This window comes from Gopherus evgoodei, chromosome 2 (assembly GCF_007399415.2).
Source record: "Gopherus evgoodei ecotype Sinaloan lineage chromosome 2, rGopEvg1_v1.p, whole genome shotgun sequence".
Lineage (NCBI taxonomy): Eukaryota > Metazoa > Chordata > Testudines > Testudinidae > Gopherus > Gopherus evgoodei.
In genome coordinates, this window is record NC_044323.1 from 63,336,284 (window position 1) to 63,357,526 (window position 21,243).

Below are 21,243 nucleotides of genomic sequence, written 5' to 3' on the forward strand. Positions count from 1 at the left end.
GTCCTTGATCTTTTACTTGTACATCATCAAATATATTGTGTGCACTTATACAATAAGCAATAACAAAATAAGATCCAAAAACAAGAATGTGGGAACATTCTGTTAATTAATGCTGACATCACAATATATACCAAGGTGCTAACATCAAAATATACACATAAGTCATAAATGCTTGGTAACCAACTCAAATAAGAACCAATTCAAACCTTTCTGTAGGTTCTGAAATACAAGAGGTTTATATCAGGTTTTTTTAGTTGCATGTGCCCAGGTACTTCTAGACTTCAGACAGGGTATGAAGCAACAAAGTACCATATGGAGGTTATTTTATGTATTTCTGATCTAATCAGACACAAGAAGCAGAGAAATCATCCTGATGATCTTGTTTCCACAAGTTATTGGGTCAACTTTATAAACCCAAAATTCAGATAAGTTTTGGATATACACATCTACACTTTTGTGTGATAATTCAATCCAAACCAAAACTCTAACTCAAATCTTCTTGATCACTCTAAAATACACATGTAAGTGCACTGTTATGAAGTAAGGTATGTTAAGAGAAGAAGTGCAATGCACAGTATGTAATACAGTATGTCCTCTAACTCTTTGATGGGTTGGAACCTGGAGAGGTCCAGGCATTGCTACTTCCCATCTTCCCCAGGCAACATTAGAAGACGTAAGAAGTGACTGTATAATCACTCCAATCAAAGCAACAGAAGACATAAAAGTAGCAGAGGACAGACCTGCTTCCCTACACCGCCAGATGATAGTAAGGAGCAGCAGATTCCACTCCTCCAGTATCCCAGAATGCTTGGGGAGCAGTCAGCTATTGGACCAGCTCACCAACTGGAAAAGTACTAAACAATTCCCCACACCAGGATGCCACTGTGGGGAGTGGCAGTGCTTTATCACCTACTACTCCAATGCCATCTTTGCTTGATTCCAGAAAGGGGAGAGGTCAGGAGCAGCGTGGGAATTCACCTTCAATTACTGCTTGGCGGGAAGAAGAGGGAGCAAGAGGATGGACATTCATTCCACTGCAGAGGGCCTTCAGCTCCTATGCACCACTTAAGCACAGAATCCATAATGAACATACCTTCCATGACCCACTAAAAAGGCCACCACTAATTTAGAGGAAAAAACTTCTCTGGTTCATTTTATTTCAATTACTTTAAAAAAAACTGATATAGGAAAACATGGACAAAATGGTAAGCTGTAATACAATGCGATTAATTTCCACAAAGACTAAATCAAAAACATACACATTGCTGCATTTTATTCTTCAATGACATTGTTCTATATTTCAGGAAAAAAAAATATCCTAGATTAAAAGGACATAAGACTACAACTAAAATGGGGTATGCAGTTATTTAAAATCTGAATATTATATTTGGACGTTGGTGGAATCCAGGTGACTGTCTTACTGTGCTCAATACCTCAAACAATGTGGCAAATATCAAATAACCATAAGCAGCAAGCCCAGTGTCACTTTTTCCACGAAAGAAGGGTAAATGTTAAGGGAAGGGGGTTATATTTGATACGGCATTTTTAAAATGATACATAAAAATACAAATGATTTAGAACCATCAAGCTATGCACATTGATAGTAATCATATGGTATCACCATTAAACAGTAGAAAGGAAAAGACTATTACATTCACTGATGCAGTTTGCCTTTAACTATATTGTAATCTCCTTGTGACATGGACTATGTCTGCCCAGCTATTTGTAGAGCACCTAGAACAACAGGGCCCTAATCACGACTGGGGCCTTTGAGCACTACCACAAAATAAACATTACAGAAAATTCCAAGTAACGTATGTGATGACTTCTTTATTGGGCATCCCAATAAAGTCAAGATAGCCCTCAGATGAGGTAGCATGACAGTTTAAAATAATATATATAATTTAGCTTTCCAAGTCTACACTGGACCCTTTACTTATACTAGAATTTCCCTTTACATCTTTTTAATCCAACAGGTAAATGATTTAACACTGAAATAATAATCTTTTTCATTAAGTTTGGTGAGGGGCAAAAGACGCAATGCCACATCTGCTTCTTCATCATCCAGGGTAAAATCTTAGCTTCACTGGAAGTTTTGCCACTGACTTCAATGTGGCCAGGATTCCAGCTCAGTTCTTGTTTCACGCTCAGAAGTTTACTCCTCTTCCCTTGCAAGACTAGACTTAAACCACGGTTAATAGAAACGTTACTACTTCACATGCAAGTTTTTATTTATCTCTTGCTTCTCTAAAGATTCTTTCATGATCCCTCACATGTGATACATTCATTGCTATGGATTCTGTAGAAGCTCTTCTGCCATCATGGTTCTGCCTTGGGGATCTATAGCATTTTATGATGAAGAGTGCATCATCTTTAAGATTTTAGACAGGATTTTACGACCACCACTGCCAACAGGAAAGGATCTGGGGACTTTATGCTCATATGACCCCACCAGCATTCATTCCATGACCAGATTTATTTTTCTACCATCTCTCTCTCTCTCTCTGACAGGATGTTGCTTTAGTTAAGAATGCCAGTTTATGCAGTGTTTTCTTTTAGCATGTTAGCCTCCTCTTCAGCATGTTGTACTTTCCAGTCTGTTTCATTCACCACCTTGTCAAAGGTTTGTAATTTGGATCGACACTATCTCAAATGTTTCTTTCTAGGGGAAACACCGAGGGCCGTAGGCCCACAATCTGTTCACAAATGCCACACCTTAACTAATTCCTTTCTGGCACAGCTCTTCTCTGAAGCCCTCAGCATAGTGCAGGCAGCATGGGCCTGATTCAACTCCCAATGAAGCGAATGTGAGTCTGAGATTAATATTCTCCTATTTAATTAGTATATTCATCTCAAAACTTCTTAGACTGATAGACGTTGAAAGTAATACATTTCATAGTCCTATTACCTTTTTTGCCCAGAAGTCCTCAGAAATACAGAATTGCATAACATTATACCAAGCAATACATAATCATTTCTCCAGAACACAGCATTTGGGGCAGACATTGCAAAACGGTCTAATATCCTCTTCGACACAAGCATATAAATGTTACTATTAAATGCCCACATGTATCATGGATAATAAGCTAAAGATTTACATTTTAGTCACAATTCAGACAACAGCTCTTTCTGAAAACAAAATGATTGGATCAAACTTAAGTGGTACCATCATTCCTCATTTCTGAAGAAGCTGAAGGAGGAACACCCTCTCCTATCCTATTTTTTCATTTCCCACAGTGAAGAGGAGAAGGATGACTTTCCCAATTTATTCCCTCCATTCAGCAGACAAAAGTAGAGAAATGGTATGGGGGGAGGGGATCATTCCCTCTTACTTGTCATACAAAGTAACAGACAGCAACTTCTCCAAACCCACATACATACAAAAAAGAAGAAAGTAGCCTCTCCCAGAAAACCCCTCCTGAAGAAAACAAGGCTATGTCTACACTACAGCTTATGTCGGCATAATTTATGTCGCTCAGTGGGGTGAATAAATCAGCACCTGAGCGACATAAGTTACACCAACATAAGCATCAGTGTGGACAGCGCTGTTGGCGGGAGAGCGTCTCCCGCCAACATAGCTACCGCCGCTTGCAGGGGAGTAATTAAGCTGACGGGAGAGCTGCACCACTGTAAACTCTCTAGTGTAGACGTGCCCTAAGTAAGGGGCTGTTCAAAGCAAAATCTTTCCCCAGTTAGAGTACAGAGTCAGGGGCAGACACATGCACAGACCCACACACCCTTTGCTCACTTGAGAAAAGAAGGTCTATCAGGCCCGCTCATTTCCCTTTGCTTTAATGAACCGTGATCTTTCAAATTGTGCTAATCAACCTGAAATAATTAAATGGGAACAAGAATAAGAATATACTTTTGTTTTCTGTGTAGGAGGACTACTCTGGGTAGGTGGAACAACAAGTTAAGAAGGAATAACCATGCTCTTTAGGTGCAAGCTAAGAGCATAACAATCATTCTGTCCCCACAATTGTAAACCTGATCTAAGGGAAAAGAGGACAGAAAAATCTTAACTGTATTTTCTATTCTACAACCCTTGTTAAACCAGTTACTAATATTGTATTATTTGAAGCAGCCCTGGTATGGAACATGGTTTTCTGCTAAATAGAGTTCTTAGAAAACAAACTCAGTAGGAATAGAGTTAAAAGGAAAATAAATTAATGTACATAATACACTGCAAGAAAAAAGTTCCTTTGGGTATGGGGGCAGTGGGATAACTCAGTGGTTTGAGCATTGGCCTGCTAAACCCAGGGCTGTGATTTCAATCCTTGAGGGAGCCATTTAGGGTTCTGGGACAAAAATCTGTCTGGGGATTGGTCCTGCTCTGAGCAGGGGGTTGGACTAGATGACCTCCTAAGGTCTCTGATATACTATGATTTTTTTTTTTCTATATTTGAGTTCTCTACATCTACCACCTTCCACTGTGAAGGTATTATAAGTCTCTTTATCTAAAAATGCTCCCATTACTATGTTGGGGGGGGGGGGAATTAAGCAATTGTGACCTGTAAATCAGACCCTACCTTTCAAAATAAAATATAAAAATATTAAAATGTATCATTTTTCATTCTCACTTTCACAATCTAAAATGCCATACAATATTCAAATAGAGAAGGATTATAACACAAGTAAAATAGTCATCCCAAATCCAGAAAATTAGACTGACTGACGTGGATTTTAGAATTTTTACACTTAGCACCAAAAGTTTTATATTCTCGTAGGAGAGAAACATGTTGGCTTTTTTTCAGCAAAAATATTCAGTAAAGCACACTGGTTACTCTCCACTACCTTACCTTGTCTCCAACACTGTCAGAATCTATTCTGAAAAAAAAAAAAAACCCACAACATGCCCATTCAGTTTATTCATCACCAGCCACACAATTCCTACTCTGTTTTTGTTTTCCAGCTCAAACTGATTTTTCTCGGACAGGACTATTGCACTATTTAAGGTTCTTCAATTAAAATGGCATATTTTATTCATGATTATATCCAAATATTACAATTACGAGGACCACACAGAGTACTGAGATAAGACACATTTTCAATATTTCTTTCAGCCTCCTGCACTTCAAGGCAACATTTCTAGATTGTCATCTGCAGAAATGACTATGGTCTAAATTGCTTCAAATGTTACCAAAATCCATTGAGATTTTTTTAAATCTAACATTGATTGAGAGATCAGGTTCATGCCCCCTGAAGATGTGAAGCTAAATGTAGATAGATCTGCTTCCAGGCTTGAAAGTGCATTTTCACATCTTTGTGCACCCCCAATGTAATTTCAGGTAGTTTGAAGCATTACCACCTCCGCCAGGGACAAACAAATGAAGGAAGTGTCCCAGAAGAACATTCACTTCATCTGAACTGAACAAGCAAGTCAACATGCAATAGAAAAAAGTGAAATCAGGGTTTTGTTTTAAAGAAATTAAACAGCTATTCTATAGATTCTCTTACCAAAATTATAAAAGATTAAAATTTTAAACAGCCTGAGATACTTTAGTAGTTTCAAATGGCACTCAACTGATTTTTTTTAAGTTAAACGAAAAAAAACAACCCACCTTTGATATTGACTTTTCAACCTTTGGTGTTCCAGTACAAGGAACAAACTATTTCCTGTAAATGAAATGGTTTCCTTTTTTATTTTTTAAAGCACTATCTTCTAAAGTTGGTGATAACTTTTTTTTTTTAACCACAACCGTAAAGTACAGACTTACTATTTTGATTTGTAAGTATTTTAACATGTCTTGGTTTCCCCTTTTGTAACTCAGCTAGAGATTTATTTCCTACCACAACCAAATTTCAAAACAGACATAAGGAGAGTAAGAAATTACAAGACACAACATTGTTAGACAATATACTATACAAAAACAGGTCATTTAAGTTACAAGAAACCTAGTCATCAATAAATGAAAAAAAAAATCCCACTCAAAAATCAATTATTTCGAGTCTTTTGTATAGAGAAGTAGTATACCTTTCAGGCAACTGGTATTAATGAGAAGACATGACTATAGAATCTCCATATGTTTTTCTGACAAAGCTGTGACTACTCCAGTCTCTCATCAAAATTCCATTAATCTGGTGCACCAGGGTCCAATGCGAAAATCAAAACTCCATCTAACCCATTATCAGCTCACAATAACCTACAACTGAACTCTGCCTGTTAGCACACAGCAAGTTATGATTTTGCTATCAGTCAGCCTGTTAGCCAATAAATAAAAAAAATCAGGTTAGGAACACAGTGCCTGGCAGGGATTTTTGTTTTGGTTTGGTTTTTGGGGTGCTTTTTTATTTATTTTATTTTTTTAATCCTTTTTCAGTTTTTGTAGGGTGTCTGGACCTTGTGAGCCTATACATTATTCTCCTTCGTTGTGATTTAATTGCTGCCAGCAATCAAGTAAAAGCATCACTGAAGTGTGCTTGAATTTCATTAGAAGATATAAGTTATGCTACTTTCCTACAGTACCTAATAAACCATAAAGAAACCAAAACACACATGGCTTGAGGGAATAACTGGAAAATTAGGTGGCCATTTGGGAACTGAGTGAACTTTTGAACCAGAGGAACAGAGAAAAAGAAATATTAAAAGGAAAGACAGACTTAGAATGCACACAGAGATGTGGGGGTTTGACCTTTTCAGTACCTAGAAAATTACATTAGCATTATGAAAAATACATATCATGTTTAGAGTTTATAATCCATCAAAGTTTAGATACTTTGTTAGTGCCTACCATAAGGTAGAAGTCAAAAGGACAAAGTAACAATCAGATTTGACAAAAGGCCTTTTGGTGACCTGGTCTAATTTAGTTATACCGTACTTATTGTTAAATGGATTATCTCCCTTGTAATTAATATAACAGTAGATAAAGGGCCCTCACACAAAAACCAGGAGTTTAGAATGATTGCAGAATACATACGATAGCCCTCCAGACAGTTACAGATCATTGTTAGTATAACTTCGCAATTATATTTTTAGAGGAATACTGAGAAATCTGACCTTAGTATTTATAGAAAACATACAAGTCTTAAATTCTTTATTGTAACATATAAGCACATAAAACCTAATAATTTTGCATTACATAATCATTTAAGTACAGTAGAAGAATAATGACCCTTGAAGTTAAAGGAGAATATTTCTGAATTTCAGTTAGGCTCCTAATTCCATACTTAATAAGCCTTGATCCTGCAAATGGATGAGTACAATGAGATTCTTACACCTGCATGGACCCCAATTTAAGTAAACTGGGATCAGCACAGGATCATGCGGATTAAGTTACAGGATTGCAGTTTTAGGGTCCTAAATATAAGTAGGCTGTTTTCTGAAAGTACTGAGCACCCACAAATCCATTCATGTCAATGAGAGCTGGAGGCACTCAGCACCTTTCAAAATCAGGCCACCTATTTAGGTACCTAAACACAAATTTGGGAGCCTAAGCCTAGGCAGCTAGATTTGAAAATATTGGTCTACATTTTGAAATTCAAATGTCTTTAAAGTGACCTAAAGCACACAAACTAAACAAAAATGATTCAAGGACATTATCAATATTTGTGGACCAATTCCACCATCTTTACTCACTTCTGACTCAGGATCTCCCACAGGACTTGGCCAAAAGGGACAACAGTACAAAGTTTCATCATCTTAGATTATATTATCTTGTACTTGTTGTATTTTTATCCTACATTTTATCTAATTATCTAAGGATTTTGTAAACTGGCTATTATAGCGGTATCTATGCGCTTAATCTAGTAATTACAACATCCAAAAGAGACTAAATTAATTATCTTTGTGTCCAAACTGATATGATACTTAATATATTCAGGCATCAGCATTGTTCAACAATTCATTATTCAGTTTTGTCAACAAAACCGCTGTCTTTTTCTTAATATATAACTTCAGAAAAAATATATCGCTTCATTTTCTCTGTCAAATATGCAGATAATTTTGACATATACACTTTGTAATACTTAAAGCTCAACATATCATAAGATTAACCACAAAAAGGTATTTTAATAAAATCTGTCAGTACAAAAAATGGAAACTAACTTGTTTGTACTTTGGAAAACTAATTTAGATTTTATATAAGCCATGCCTTGTTTGGCTAATAATTATAATATGAATGAAAATAAAGTTTATTTTTGCTTTTTTAATAAAATTTCTACATGTGCCAAAATGAAGAACAAGTGCAACTTAAAAAGTATGTGATTACTGTTGCACATTTTAACAAAGTTGTACGTATAAAGAAAATGTCATTATTCAGAATCAGTGGTTAGAAGGTTTATCACTTATGCATGTACTTGACTTATCCCTGTTCTGCAATAGACATAATTTTATACCTCATAAAAGCAATTTATGTTTCCAAAGGGAATAATCTGGGTAGCATAAAATGTGGAGTGCTATGTTGCAGGAAGCATATTTTCATTCAGCAATTGTATTCTGAGATGGAGCTGCACAGTTTGATCATCATATCATGGCAGAAAACATCATTCACTTCTAACTTTCAGTGCCACAAATTAATATACATAGTTAATTCATTTCTATATGTATTTAATTTATAATCGTACATTACCCATACAAGATTTTTTATATTGTGTATAATAATAAATGGACCACAAAAAATGGAAGCTATGATAAAGCAAGTTTAACTCTTGCAATATTCAGTTGTTCATATCTTCATTAAATGTAATGCTAAATTTGGTTGTTTATATACTTTTCAACACAGGATAAGACAATATGAAAACAACTATGGAACAAAGGTTTTTTTTAAAAAATGAGAAGTCAAACTAAATATTTATATAAAGAAAACAATCTACATAAGACAGTCTTAATGTGAGGAAGCATTGTAGGAATAATTAATTTAATATTTTATGAACTGGTTCTACATGAAGTTTAAAGAAAAATATCAATCAATTAAACTGTTTCATTATTTATAAGATAAATAATACAGCAAGCCATTAAGTAGCACAATAAAATTAAGCAAGAATCTGATAATGTTGAATTAACAAATAATTTGTTACTATGAACATTCACATACTGCTTTACCCACTGATCTATCTTTAAAAAAATTCTACAGAAGAGTTTTCATTATGAAAAAATGTGAGTAAAACCAGTGTGCACTTATGACAGGTTCACTATGCTTTTGGCACCACTAGAGAGAGCTCGTCAGTTCCTTAAAGGTTCTTGTAAAGGTAAGAAAACTGTCCAGCTGTCTGCTGATGCCTATCTGTTTATCTGCTTCCCAACCATAACAACACCCTAATCAAAAGGATCAGATTGCATGGGTTGTAGCAAACTGGAAAATCTAGTGCATTCTAAGATAAACAGAGTCACGTACCATCAGAGGGTGCTTCATCCTCTTTATCATATCGGTCAGATGCTAATGAGAGATTATCAGGAGGTGAAGGGAAAGAGCCCTCAGACTCTTCCTCATCTTCCAGTTCTCCTGCAAGAATCAAACAGATACCATCTGTTAATAACTATCTCCTTCTGATATAAACAGAATTCATTTTGAAAGCAGAGATGCAGCAATTCTTTGTTAATAAGAAAGAATGATGTCACGTCATATTTTAAATTAAACTGAACAAATTCAGGGTCCTATTGTTCTCTTAATTTCACTTCATGTACCTCCGAATACTAGAGTACGGCTGTGCACACAGGTGCTCCAAAGCTACATTCTAATTGGCCAACTGGGTCTTTTTAATGATGTCATATTAATGAAACCCTCCCAATGGTGCACAGCTGGAACCTCATCAGTTTCAAAAAAAAAAAAAACCAATAAAAAAAGCCATGCCACACACCAAAATTGTGGGTGGGGGGAAAACTAACAGGAAACGAAAGACAGACAGCCTGAGGATAGAGGGGAAAGAGAACATGTTTGGTGAAGAAAGGAAAAGTCTTCTTCTGCCTCCTTCACAAAAAGTGCCAAACTGCATTTTCAGCAACATTTTGTGCACTTCCACAAGTTTTCAATTTGCTTTCTCCTCAACTACAAACTACTTTTCAAAGTGTCAGGATACATCCTTCCACTTAAAAGTATTTTTAAAGGTAGGGTTTCCTTTTCCCCTTGAAATAAAAATTGGAGTCACACTTTAATAGCACTCAGTTACAACTGTGTGTGTATAGCACAGTAATCTATAGGTGTGCTTCTCAGGGAAATAAGGGCCTCAAATACACCTGAGGTATGCATCAATAGCTGACTAACGTACATGTCATGTTGGGTCTCATTGCTATAATGAGGGGAAATGGAAAGGGGGGGAGAGAAATATTACATGCATCTTTCATTTTCATTATGCAAAATCAAGTCTCCTTCCCAAAATGTGGTATATGTCTAAAAATATACCAACTATGCAAAGAAAAGGAGAAGAGTTACACATATCAGAGAATGTAGAAAAAGGAGAGTGCCCAATCGCTCTTCTTTCAAAAACTGTTTATATTTTACAAAAATTGAGTGGTTAAAGCTGAAGTTGTCAGGCTTAAAAACTTACCCCAACAGAAAAATAATCTGAGCACAAATAGAAAGACTGTCACCCTGTGTGTGAGAACATGTATTTGTGTACCCATACTTTGTGTTGAAAATACACTAATTGAAACACTTAACGCTAAGAAAATATACCATATACACGGAAATAGAGGGGGAACTAACTTGGAAGATGTTTGAGACTATATTAAGCCAGATCTTTTGTTTTTGTGTTTAAACCAAGTGTTTTGTAGTTCACACTACAGGCTGAAATGCAGTCTTTAACTCACCCGACTGTACCTGGGAATTGTAGCTCATTTTGGTATCATAGATCACCCAATATTCCGGAGCTTCAATGAAAAACACATCTACAATGCTTAAGTTTATGCATGACAAAATGATTTAAGAGTAGAATCAGCCTTAATTCTCAGTTTCCTGGCTTTGTGGGGCTGAGAGATTTAGAAGTCTGTTCTGTTAATATATAGTGATATTACTCCCTGAAGTTTTATACACCAAAAGTATAAGCAGCCTTCTTGTTAATTCTGTGGGGTCTTCTGTATCTTTGGACAAGCCCTAGTAATCCTTTCCATACTTTTCATCTTCCCATAACCAGACCCTGTATCAAAGTCAATATCCTTCTGACTGAGAAAGTCTGGAACAGACTGCATTTGAAGCTATCAATGCTACTCCTTAACCAGTCAGAGGAGTCAGTGTTGAGCAGCACAAACCATTTTCTCCCCTCTGCAGGTGCTAAGTGCCTGCAAATACATCTGAAAAGCACAAATAAATTAAAGGAAAGTGTTCAACTTGTATTTACATAATAGAAAGCTGAACTACCAAGCAACAACAGGCATCAGGTAAATGTATCCAATACAATTTGAAGACATAATTGAAAGCATTACAGCCTAATCAGACATCTAAAAGCAAGGCATGCTCAAACGAATTGTCTATAGACTCATTAGCTGGCAGCCATTCCATTACAATCACACATAATGTCAGTAGTGCCTTGAGCCTATGCCAATGACAACAGCATAAATTTTGCATCTCATTTCTGTGGTCATAAAATTAATGATCAGTTTTAAAATACTTCTTTGTAAAACTTATTGCACAAAGAAAAGACATGAATGTGTCCCTGTTATATAGTCATGAGGATAATTAAGGAGTTGATGTTCATTAATATGGTTTCTTGTTTCCCTAGAACACCATTTGATTTACCCTGAAATTTTTTTTTAAGTTTAATTAATGATATACCATTAACAGGTTTTTTTTTTAAAGTCCTATTCTCTCATTTCTGCAGTTTAACTCACCACTTAGGTTTGAACATAGAATCAATATTTTGATTTTCCCACAATAAAAGGTACTGTACCTGATCTTTTCTTATTAAACACCATCTTTTCAATTACAGTACATTAATTTATTGATGTTCTGAAACAGCACACACCAAGGGGGCAAGTGTGCAGAATGGAAGTGGGGAATTAGACACTTAAGTGTTATGTTAACAAGGGCCGCACTTTAATTCCTTGTATTCTGCATTGAACATTTTCAACAGGTTTAGCTGGTATCGACTGAATATTATGAACAAAACCATATTACTTTATAGGGATCTGGTTAAAAAAAACCCAACAAACTCTTCCTTTTTTTCCACAATTTGTTTTCCTCTGCTACTACTTGTTCATGGTAATGAGCTCAAACATTTAAGATATTACCTCAGCCACTTAATCTGTAAAGGAGATCTGCCCTTGAAATAGACTCTTGCTAGATCAGGGGTTGTCTATTATTTTTTGTCAAGGTCCAAATTTCTTGGTCAAGGTATAGTCAAGGTCCAGACTCCAGAAAAAATAATAAACAGCAGTAATGACAATAAATAAATAATTAATAACAATAATACATTAAAAAAGTAAACAACATGATTTTGAGGTCCATTCAAAAGGGGCTGGCCATTCGGATCCGGCCCACTGTCACCTATTTATTACCACTGGTCTAGACACTATGTTAATAAAACATCTAGGAAGGAGGAAGCAAAGAAATTGCTCAAACTTAATCTTAAAGCGTATAAAACACTTAAAGGAGAGCAGGCAAGCAGCTGCCTCAAAAACTCCTGATTTTTTGCTATTCCAGAAGGCCCAAATGTGTCAAGCTGAAATGAGTTCCTTCTGCCCAGTATCCAACCTCCACTGCTGGAAAGACTGTTATACCCAGCAATTAATAAATGTAAGATTCCAAAACAGGTTCGTTAGCACAAATGAGTGGATAAAGTTACTTTCAAACTAAAGCTTGTACACTTTAGTCTCTTGGTTGTTTAGTTGATTTTCAATAGAACATCAATGAGAAAATTATTCAATCCACCTGTCATCCAAGTGGCTCCTCTGACAGCTATTCTCTCCATGCCCACTGTGACATGCAGCAAACTGATAACGTATGTGCATTAAGGTGTGTGAATCAATCATCTAGGTTTTGATATCAAGTGGTAATTTTAAACATCCGAAGAATTCCTACCTGAGCCTTACAAAGCCAAAGAAAGACATCTACATATTAAGCACTACAGAAGCAGTATGAGGTTTGTAGGTGAATATGTTTCAGAGATGTGAAGAGTCAAAAAGCATTAGGAAAGTCTTTGAAAAAAAATGATAGAAATATTTAAGCAACTATCTCTGAAATTTCTCATGTAAAGTTCTCCCAGTGTTCCCAGAAGAGTTCTACCAGAAGATTGTATCTGGCATGTGAAATTTTTGGTGGATTGCTTAGGTTGGCAGTGAGATAGGGAGATACTAGAGAAGTGAGCTTAAAATGGAAAGCAGCCGCTAACTTTATTTAAAGAAGGACTAGCCATCTACAAAACTCAGGGTACTAATGCTCTGCACACAAGTTGATTCTTTGGCCTTGTCTTCATGGCATGCTAACCTCATGTTCAACACCACCATTCTGCACTTGCTCAAGCTCAACATGTAGTTAAACTACTTTGTCCTGTTGGCACACATCAGGATCACAGATATTGTGATATTAGGGAGAGGAACAACATAACAGCTTGCCCATGTTGAAAGAGGTCAGACCTCTAGAACACCCTGGCATCATGCACCCTCTCCCACTGCATCCAAAGTAGGTGAGCATGAATATGCCATGATGGTCCACATGAGCCTGCAATGGAATAGTATCCTTTCCTGTTAATATACTCACTTGCTCAATACTAGTGGGGATGCATACTGTTCCCGCCACCATAATGCCTGTGCAGTTTGGGAGCCCAGCCATTCAAACCCTTCAATTATTTCAGGAATATTTCCAATTTTACAAGCCTGGGGGACGGTGACATTGCACTCCATGTGTTTTATGGAAATATGCTAATGAGCGTGTCATGGTATAATTCCCCACTCTGAACCTTAGCGTCCAAAAGATGGGGTACCAGCATGAATTCCTCTAAGCTCAATTACCAGCTTAGAACCTGTAGAGCTGCCACCAACCAGGAATTCCAGTGCCTGGTACACTCTGGTCCCCACAAAACCTTGCCCGGGGACCCCCAAGATCCAGACCCTCTGGATCTTAACATAAGGAAAGTAAACCCTTTCCCCTACCGTTGCCTCTCCCAGGCTTCCCCTCCCTGGGTTACCCTGGAAGATCACTGTGTGATTCAAACTCCTTGAAGCACAAAACAGAGAGGACAATTCACCTTCCTCCCGCCTTCTCTTTCCCCCTCCCAGACTCTTCCTGAGAGAAAGTAATCCTGGCACAGAGAGAAATCAGCCTCTCTCTCCCTCTTCCCTCCTTTCTCCCCACCAATTCCCTGGTGAATCCAGACCCAGTCCCCTGGGGTCTCACCAGAATAAAAAAAAATTAGGTTCTTAAACAAGAAAAGCTTTTAATTAAAGAAAGAAAAAACAGTAAAAATTATCTTTGTAAATTTAAGATGAATTAGGTACTGGGTTTTTCCGCTATAGACACTGGGAATACTCTCCCAGCCTAAGTGTACAAGTACAAATTAAAATCTTTTCAGCAAAATACCAATTTGAACTCCTTTCAGCTTTAAACTAGGTTCGACGGGGACAGAGGAGCAAACCCCACAGGTAAGTGGGGAACAAGACCTGGGAGATGGGTTGAAAACAGGAGGGAGCACGGGCTATAATGGCAGTGAGGAAGGAGGGTCAGGGCAAACCTGGGAGGCAAGATCAAACCAGTATCTTAGATGCCTATATACAAATGCAAGAAGTATGGGTAATAAGCAGGAAGAACTGGAAGTGCTAATAAATAAATACAACTATGACATTGTTGGCATTACTGAAACTTGGTGGGATAATACACACGACTGGAATGTTGGTGTGGATGGGTATAGTTTGCTCAGGAAGGATAGGCAGGGGGAAAAGGGAGGAGGTGTTGCCTTATATATTAAAAATGTACACACTTGGACTGAGGTGGAGATGGACATAGGAGACGGAAGTGTTGAGAGTCTCTGGGTTAGGCTAAAAGGGGTAAAAAACACGGGTGATGTCATGCTGGGAGTCTACTACAGGCCACCTAATCAGGTGGAAGAGGTGGATGAGGCTTTTTTTCAAACAACTAACAAAATCATCCAAAGCCCAAGATTTGGTGGTGATGGGGGACTTCAACTATCCAGATATATGTTGGGAAAATAACACCGCGGGGCACAGACTATCCAATAAGTTCCTGGACTGCGTTGCAGACAACTTTTTATTTCAGAAAGTTGAAAAAGCTACTGGGGGGAAGCTGTTCTAGACTTGATTTTAACAAATAGGGAGGAACTTGTTGAGAATTTGAAAGTAGAAGGAAGCTTGGGTGAAAGTGATCATGAAATCATAGAGTTTGCAATTCTAAGGAAGGGTAGAAGGGAGTACAGCAGAATAGAGACAATGGATTTCAGGAAGGCGGATTTTGGTAAGCTCAGAGAGCTGATAGGTAAGGTCCCATGGGAATCAAGACTGAGGGGAAAAACAACTGAGGAGAGTTGGCAGTTTTTCAAAGGAACACTATTAAGGGCCCAAAAGCAAGCTATTCCGATGGTTAGGAAAGATAGAAAATGTGGCAAAAGACCACCTTGGCTTAACCACGAGATCTTGCGTGACCTACAAAATAAAAAGGCGTCATATAAAAAATGGAAACTAGGTCAGATTACAAAGGATGAATATAGGCAAATAACACAGGAATGCAGAGGCAAGATTAGAAAGGCAAAGGCACAAAATGAACTCAAACTAGCTATGGGAATAAAGGGAAACAAGAAGACTTTTTATCAATACATTAGAAGCAAGAGGAAGACCAAGGACAGGGTAGGCCCACTGCTCAGTGAGGAGGGGGAAACAGTAACGGGAGACTTGGAAATGGCAGAGATGCTTAATGACTTCTTTGTTTCGGTCTTCACTGAGAAGTCTGAAGGAATGTCTAGTATAGTGAATGCTTACGGGAAGAGGGTAGGTTTAGAAGATAAAATAAAAAAAGAGCAAGTAAAAAATCACTTAGAAAAGTTAGACGCCTGCAAGTCACCAGGGCCTGATGAAATGCATCCTAGAATACTCAAGGAGTTAATAGAAGAGGTATCTGAGCCTCTAGCTATTATCTTTGGGAAATCATGGGAGACGGGGGATATTCGAGAAGACTGGAAGGGGGCAAATATAGTGCCCATCTATAAAAAAGGAAATAAAAACAACCCAGGAAACTACAGACCAGTTAGTTTAACTTCTGTGCCAGGGAAGATAATGGAGCAGGTAATTAAAGAAATCATCTGCAAACACTTGGAAGGTGGTAAGGTGATAGGGAATAGCCAGCATGGATTTGTAAAGAACAAATCGTGTCAAACTAATCGGATAGCGTTCTTTGATAGGATAACGAGCCTTGTGGATAAGGGAGAAGCGGTGGATGTGATATACCTAGACTTTAGTAAGGCATTTGATACGGTCTCGCATGATATTCTTATAGATAAACTAGGAAAGTACAATTTAGATGGGGCTACTATAAGGTGGGTGCATAACTGGCTGGATAACCGTACTCAGAGAGTAGTTGTTAATGGCTCCCAATCCTGCTGGAAAGGTATAACAAGTGGGGTTCCGCAGGGGTCTGTTTTGGGACTGGTTCTGTTCAATATCTTCATCAACGACTTAGATGTTGGCATAGAAAGTACGCTTATTAAGTTTGCAGACGATACCAAACTGGGAGGGATTGCAACTGCTTTGGAGGACAGGGTCAAAATTCAAAATGATCTGGACAAATTGGAGAAATGGTCTGAGGTAAACAGGATGAAATTCAATAAAGATAAATGCAAAGTGCTCCACTTAGGAAGGAACAATCAGTTTCACACATACAGAATGGGAAGAGACTGTCTAGGAAGGAGTATGGCAGAAAGAGATCTAGGGGTCATAGTAGACCACAAGCTTAATATGAGTCAACAGTGTGATACTGTTGCAAAAAAAGCAAACGTGATTCTGGGATGCATTAACAGGTGTGTTGTAAACAAGACATGAGAAGTCATTCTTCCGCTTTACTCTGCGCTGGTCAGGCCTCAGCTGGAGTATTGTGTCCAGTTCTGAGCACCGCATTTCAAGAAAGATGTGGAGAAATTGGAGAGAGTCCAGAGAAGAGCAACAAGAATGATTAAAGGTCTTGAGAACATGACCTATGAAGGAAGGCTGAAGGAATTGGGTTTGTTTAGTTTGGAAAAGAGAAGACTGAGAGGGGACATGATAGCAGTTTTCAGGTATCTAAAAGGGTATCATCAGGAGGAGGGAGAAAACTTGTTCACCTTAGCCTCCAATGATAGAACAAGAAGCAATGGGCTTAAACTGCAGCAAGGGAGATTTAGGTTGGACATTAGGAAAAAGTTTCTAACTGTCAGGGTAGTTAAACACTGGAATAGATTGCCTAGGGAAGTTGTGGAATCTCCATCTCTGGAGATATTTAAGAGTAGGTTAGATAAATGTCTATTAGGGATGGTCTAGACAATATTTGGTCCTGCCATGAGGGCAGGGGACTGGACTCGATGACCTCTCGAGGTCCCTTCCAGTCCTAGAGTCTATGAATCTATGAAATATACATTTGCAAATAAAGAAAACAACCATAAGCCTAACTCACCTTATCTACCTAGTACTCACTAGTCTGAACTTATAAGAGCCTGTATTGGAGAGATTGAAGAGAAACCTGGTTGCACATCTGCTCCCTCTGAGCTCCCAGAGTCAACAACCACCAAAACTAACAGCACAGCAGAAAAACTTCCCTCCCTCAAGACTTGAAAGTATCCTGTCCTCTGATTGGTCCTCTGGTCAGGTGACAGCCAGGCTTACTGAACTTGTTAACCCTTTACAGTCAAAGAGATATAAAGTACTTCTGTGCTATTAACTTTTCTTATCTGTTTATGACAGAGCGTGAATAAAATGTAACTGGAATATGCTTCATGAAAAGGGTCTCTTGTAAGGTATCATTACAAAGCTTATGATCTACTCAGTGTGTTTATCCTATTTGTTTGCATGTATTCTTTCTATGTCTGGAGTTAGGAGAAGAAGATATAAACTTGTATTACTGATGTAAACATGTTAAGTGGAAGCGATTAAGGGTGCTTCAGAATCAATCACCTATAAATGGCTCTGTTTACTTGCAAACCTTCTGGGGTATGTGCCAGCCAGCCTTGGATGTATGGAGACTAGGGGTCTCACAGGACATGTGACCATGTCACATGATACTGGAATCCATCTTAAACCTGGTGCTTTTCTATTTAGAAGGAGGTGTTGGAACCCAGAGAGAGATAAAGGATACCACCTTGTGCCAAAGGTATATAAGGGGGAAAAACAGAACAAAGGGGTGGCCAGTCATGAGAAATCCCCTAGTTACCACCTGAGCTAGAACTAACAAGGCTGTACCAGGGGAAAGGATTGGAACCAGACTAGAAAGAAGTCTAGTCTGGTGAAAGAAGCTTATTGGAACATCTCTGAGGGTGAGATTTACCTGTATTCAGTTTCTTAATATATTAGGCTTAGACTTGCATGTTTTGTTTTATTTTGCTTGGTAACTCACTTTGTTCTGTTATTACTTGAAACCACTTAAATCCTACTTTTTATATTTAATAAAATCACTTTTGTTTATTAATTAACCTAAGTAAGTGATTAATACTGGGGCAAACAGCTGTGTATATACCTCTATCAGTGTTATAGAAGGCGGACAATTTATGAGTTTACCCTGTATAAGCTTTATACAGAGTAAAACGGATTTATTTTGGAGTTTGGATCCCATTGGGAGCTGGGTGTCTGGGTGCTGGAAACAGGAGCACTTGCTGAGCTGTTTTCAGGTAAGTCCGCAGCTTTGGGGGTGTGGTTCAGACCCTAGCTTTGTGTTGCAGCAGGCTTGTGTGTCTGGCTCAACAAGACAGGGTTCTGGAGTCCCAAGCTGGCAAAAAAACAGGCTCAGAGGTCGTTTCAGCACATCAGGTGACAGTCCCAAGGGGGTCTCTGTGACTCAACCCACCACAGGGGACAGCACATCATTAATTGCCTTGCTAACTTCAATGACCATTGCACCATCTGTAGATTTTCCAGCCTCAGACTGATTGCCAACTGATCTGTAGCAATCTAGGGGTGTTCGTTTCCATAGGCAACAACGACATGCTTCTGGACCTTTAGTGGGTCTCATCTAGGTGCTCTGCCACTCAAGGTCTGAGGCAAGCTTCTCACAAAGTTCCATGAATGCATGTGTTTTAATGCAAAAGTTCTGGGCCCACTGCCAGTCACCCCATATTTCCATCATACACCTCTACCCTGATATAACGTGACCCAATATAACACGAATTCTGATATAATGCAGTAAAGCAGTGTTCCGGGGGGGTGGGAGGGGGGGCTGCACACTCCAGCGGATCAAAGCAAGTTCGATATAACACGGTTTCACCTATAACGCGGTAAGATTTTTTGGCTCCCGAGGACAGCGTTATATCGAGATTGAGGTGTAATTCACTACCACCAGTGTGCATTTGCATTCCTGGCCCAGAAGTGGTGGTCTGCATAGAGGACATCTGCCATTAAAAAAAGCATCCGCTAGGTCCATATTTCCACATCCACGTGATATCTTTCAGTAGCTGTTGTTGCGCTATTCCTAACCGTAAGCCACGGCTTTTCCAGCCCTAGAAGCCCCTGCTACCGTCTCCGAATGGCAGCTTATGTAGAATCACAAAAAAGAAACACTGCCTCAATAAAAAACAGCAGCTCTCAGCCTGGTCATTATAGAGAGCAGGAACCATATCTCAGCAAGTAACAGCACAAGTATGGTATCTAGGGTCCACAGTACTTTCAATGATGCTTCTGCCAACTTTAGCACTAGTTTTAGCATGAGTTAAAAACAAAGCTCTTTTAGCTAAACATTTTGGCAGCCAAAATATTGATTCAATTAATCACAAACATAGATAGAAATGCCAAAAACTATAATAACTCTCAATCTTCAACGAAGTCCAGGCTTCTATCTCCTTAGAACAAAAACTAGTCTCTGTATAAATGTCATTAAAAATTCATGTAATCACTGATCTTGCAGGAGATCTCTCTGTTGGAAAATTTAGAACAATTTAGATTGAATGTGATTATACCCACTTTTTGATTCATCTACAGTTCTAAAGGGCTGAAGCACAACAAGAGTCAATAAAAATAAAAATAAAAAAACACCTCAGAGGTCCTACAGGAAAACCACAGGAACAAACAAAACTCAGCCTAAGCTCCCTCCTGATCTTATTGTTTATTAAATAAAGAATAAAGAAAAATTCTAAGACAGGGAGAGTGTTTTAGACCTTAATCCAGTATGTACGTGTTGTCTTGAGAGCAGGATAGGGATTCTACCTGTTCACAATTAGCATTATATTCTAACTGTAAGAGCCAATGTAAAATTGGGTAATAACTCACGGATGAGAATTAAGCGATATTTTCACTTTGAATATCCATGCCCATGAATGCATCTGGATTTTCTATGTAGATAACATTTTCAAAGTTTGGCCCCATTTGTAGAACTCACCAACATACATTTTCATGTGCTTTCATTTTAGTTACATTGAAAGAAAACTAAACAATGTCAAAATTTACGAGCTATATCACATGCAGTTCTAGACGCTCCATGGGGATTAAGAGTGCTCAAGGCAATCCTGTTCTTCTTAAAGGTTGTATGTACTTTCAACAAAGCATATCATATAAACTCATCACTGAAATCAGAGCAGGTCATAAGAATATGGCAACCACTGCATGCTGAATTCTTCAAGTTATATCTTCCTGTAGAACTAAAGAAACCTTATCTCAAAATTAACTGAAGAGCAAAAAAAAATGCACTACCAACCAGATCAATTAAGTCTTTAACAGTTGGAAGAGCAGATATGCTATAAGAAGTTCTCTTCAACTTGGTTTTAAATAAACTGCAGTGAATAGGAGCTCTGGTCTTTGTAACCAGCTCACATGTTTATCTGTGAGCGTACCTAAATCATTTTGAAACCTTCTGGTTGTTATATACAAATTTGGAAGTTACACATTACTGTACATACACTATAACAAATACTTTAACGTAAAATACGCTTTACAAAAATCGGATACATTTTAAATTGTACAGTGACCCCATCTAATTTCAAAATAAAGCTAAGGCAGTTTCTTAATAAAAATACAAATTTTGAATTTTTTTTTTTATCCTTTTCCATTTACTTCTGATGAAGATGACCAAAATGTGATTTTAACTTGAGTGGAAGGACTAAGATACAATATAAAGTGGGGTAATTTAATTTTAAAAAATTGTAAGTGCAAACTTTTTATTTTGATTCCAGAATTGATTCCAGAAAGTTAAAAAGCAC

At 37.9% G+C, this 21,243-nt stretch overlaps 1 protein-coding gene across 2 annotated transcripts in view; it reads right to left on the bottom strand.

Annotated features, from left to right (window-relative positions):
• The window catches only part of SKAP2 (src kinase associated phosphoprotein 2), a 159,915-nt gene that overhangs the window by 118,973 nt on the left and 19,699 nt on the right, over positions 1 to 21,243 (bottom strand). For both annotated transcript variants that reach the window (XM_030550839.1, XM_030550840.1), the window contains exon 4: positions 9,333 to 9,440. In XM_030550839.1, coding sequence (XP_030406699.1) covers positions 9,333 to 9,440 — 108 coding nt within the window. The remainder of the gene's footprint in view (positions 1 to 9,332; positions 9,441 to 21,243) is intronic.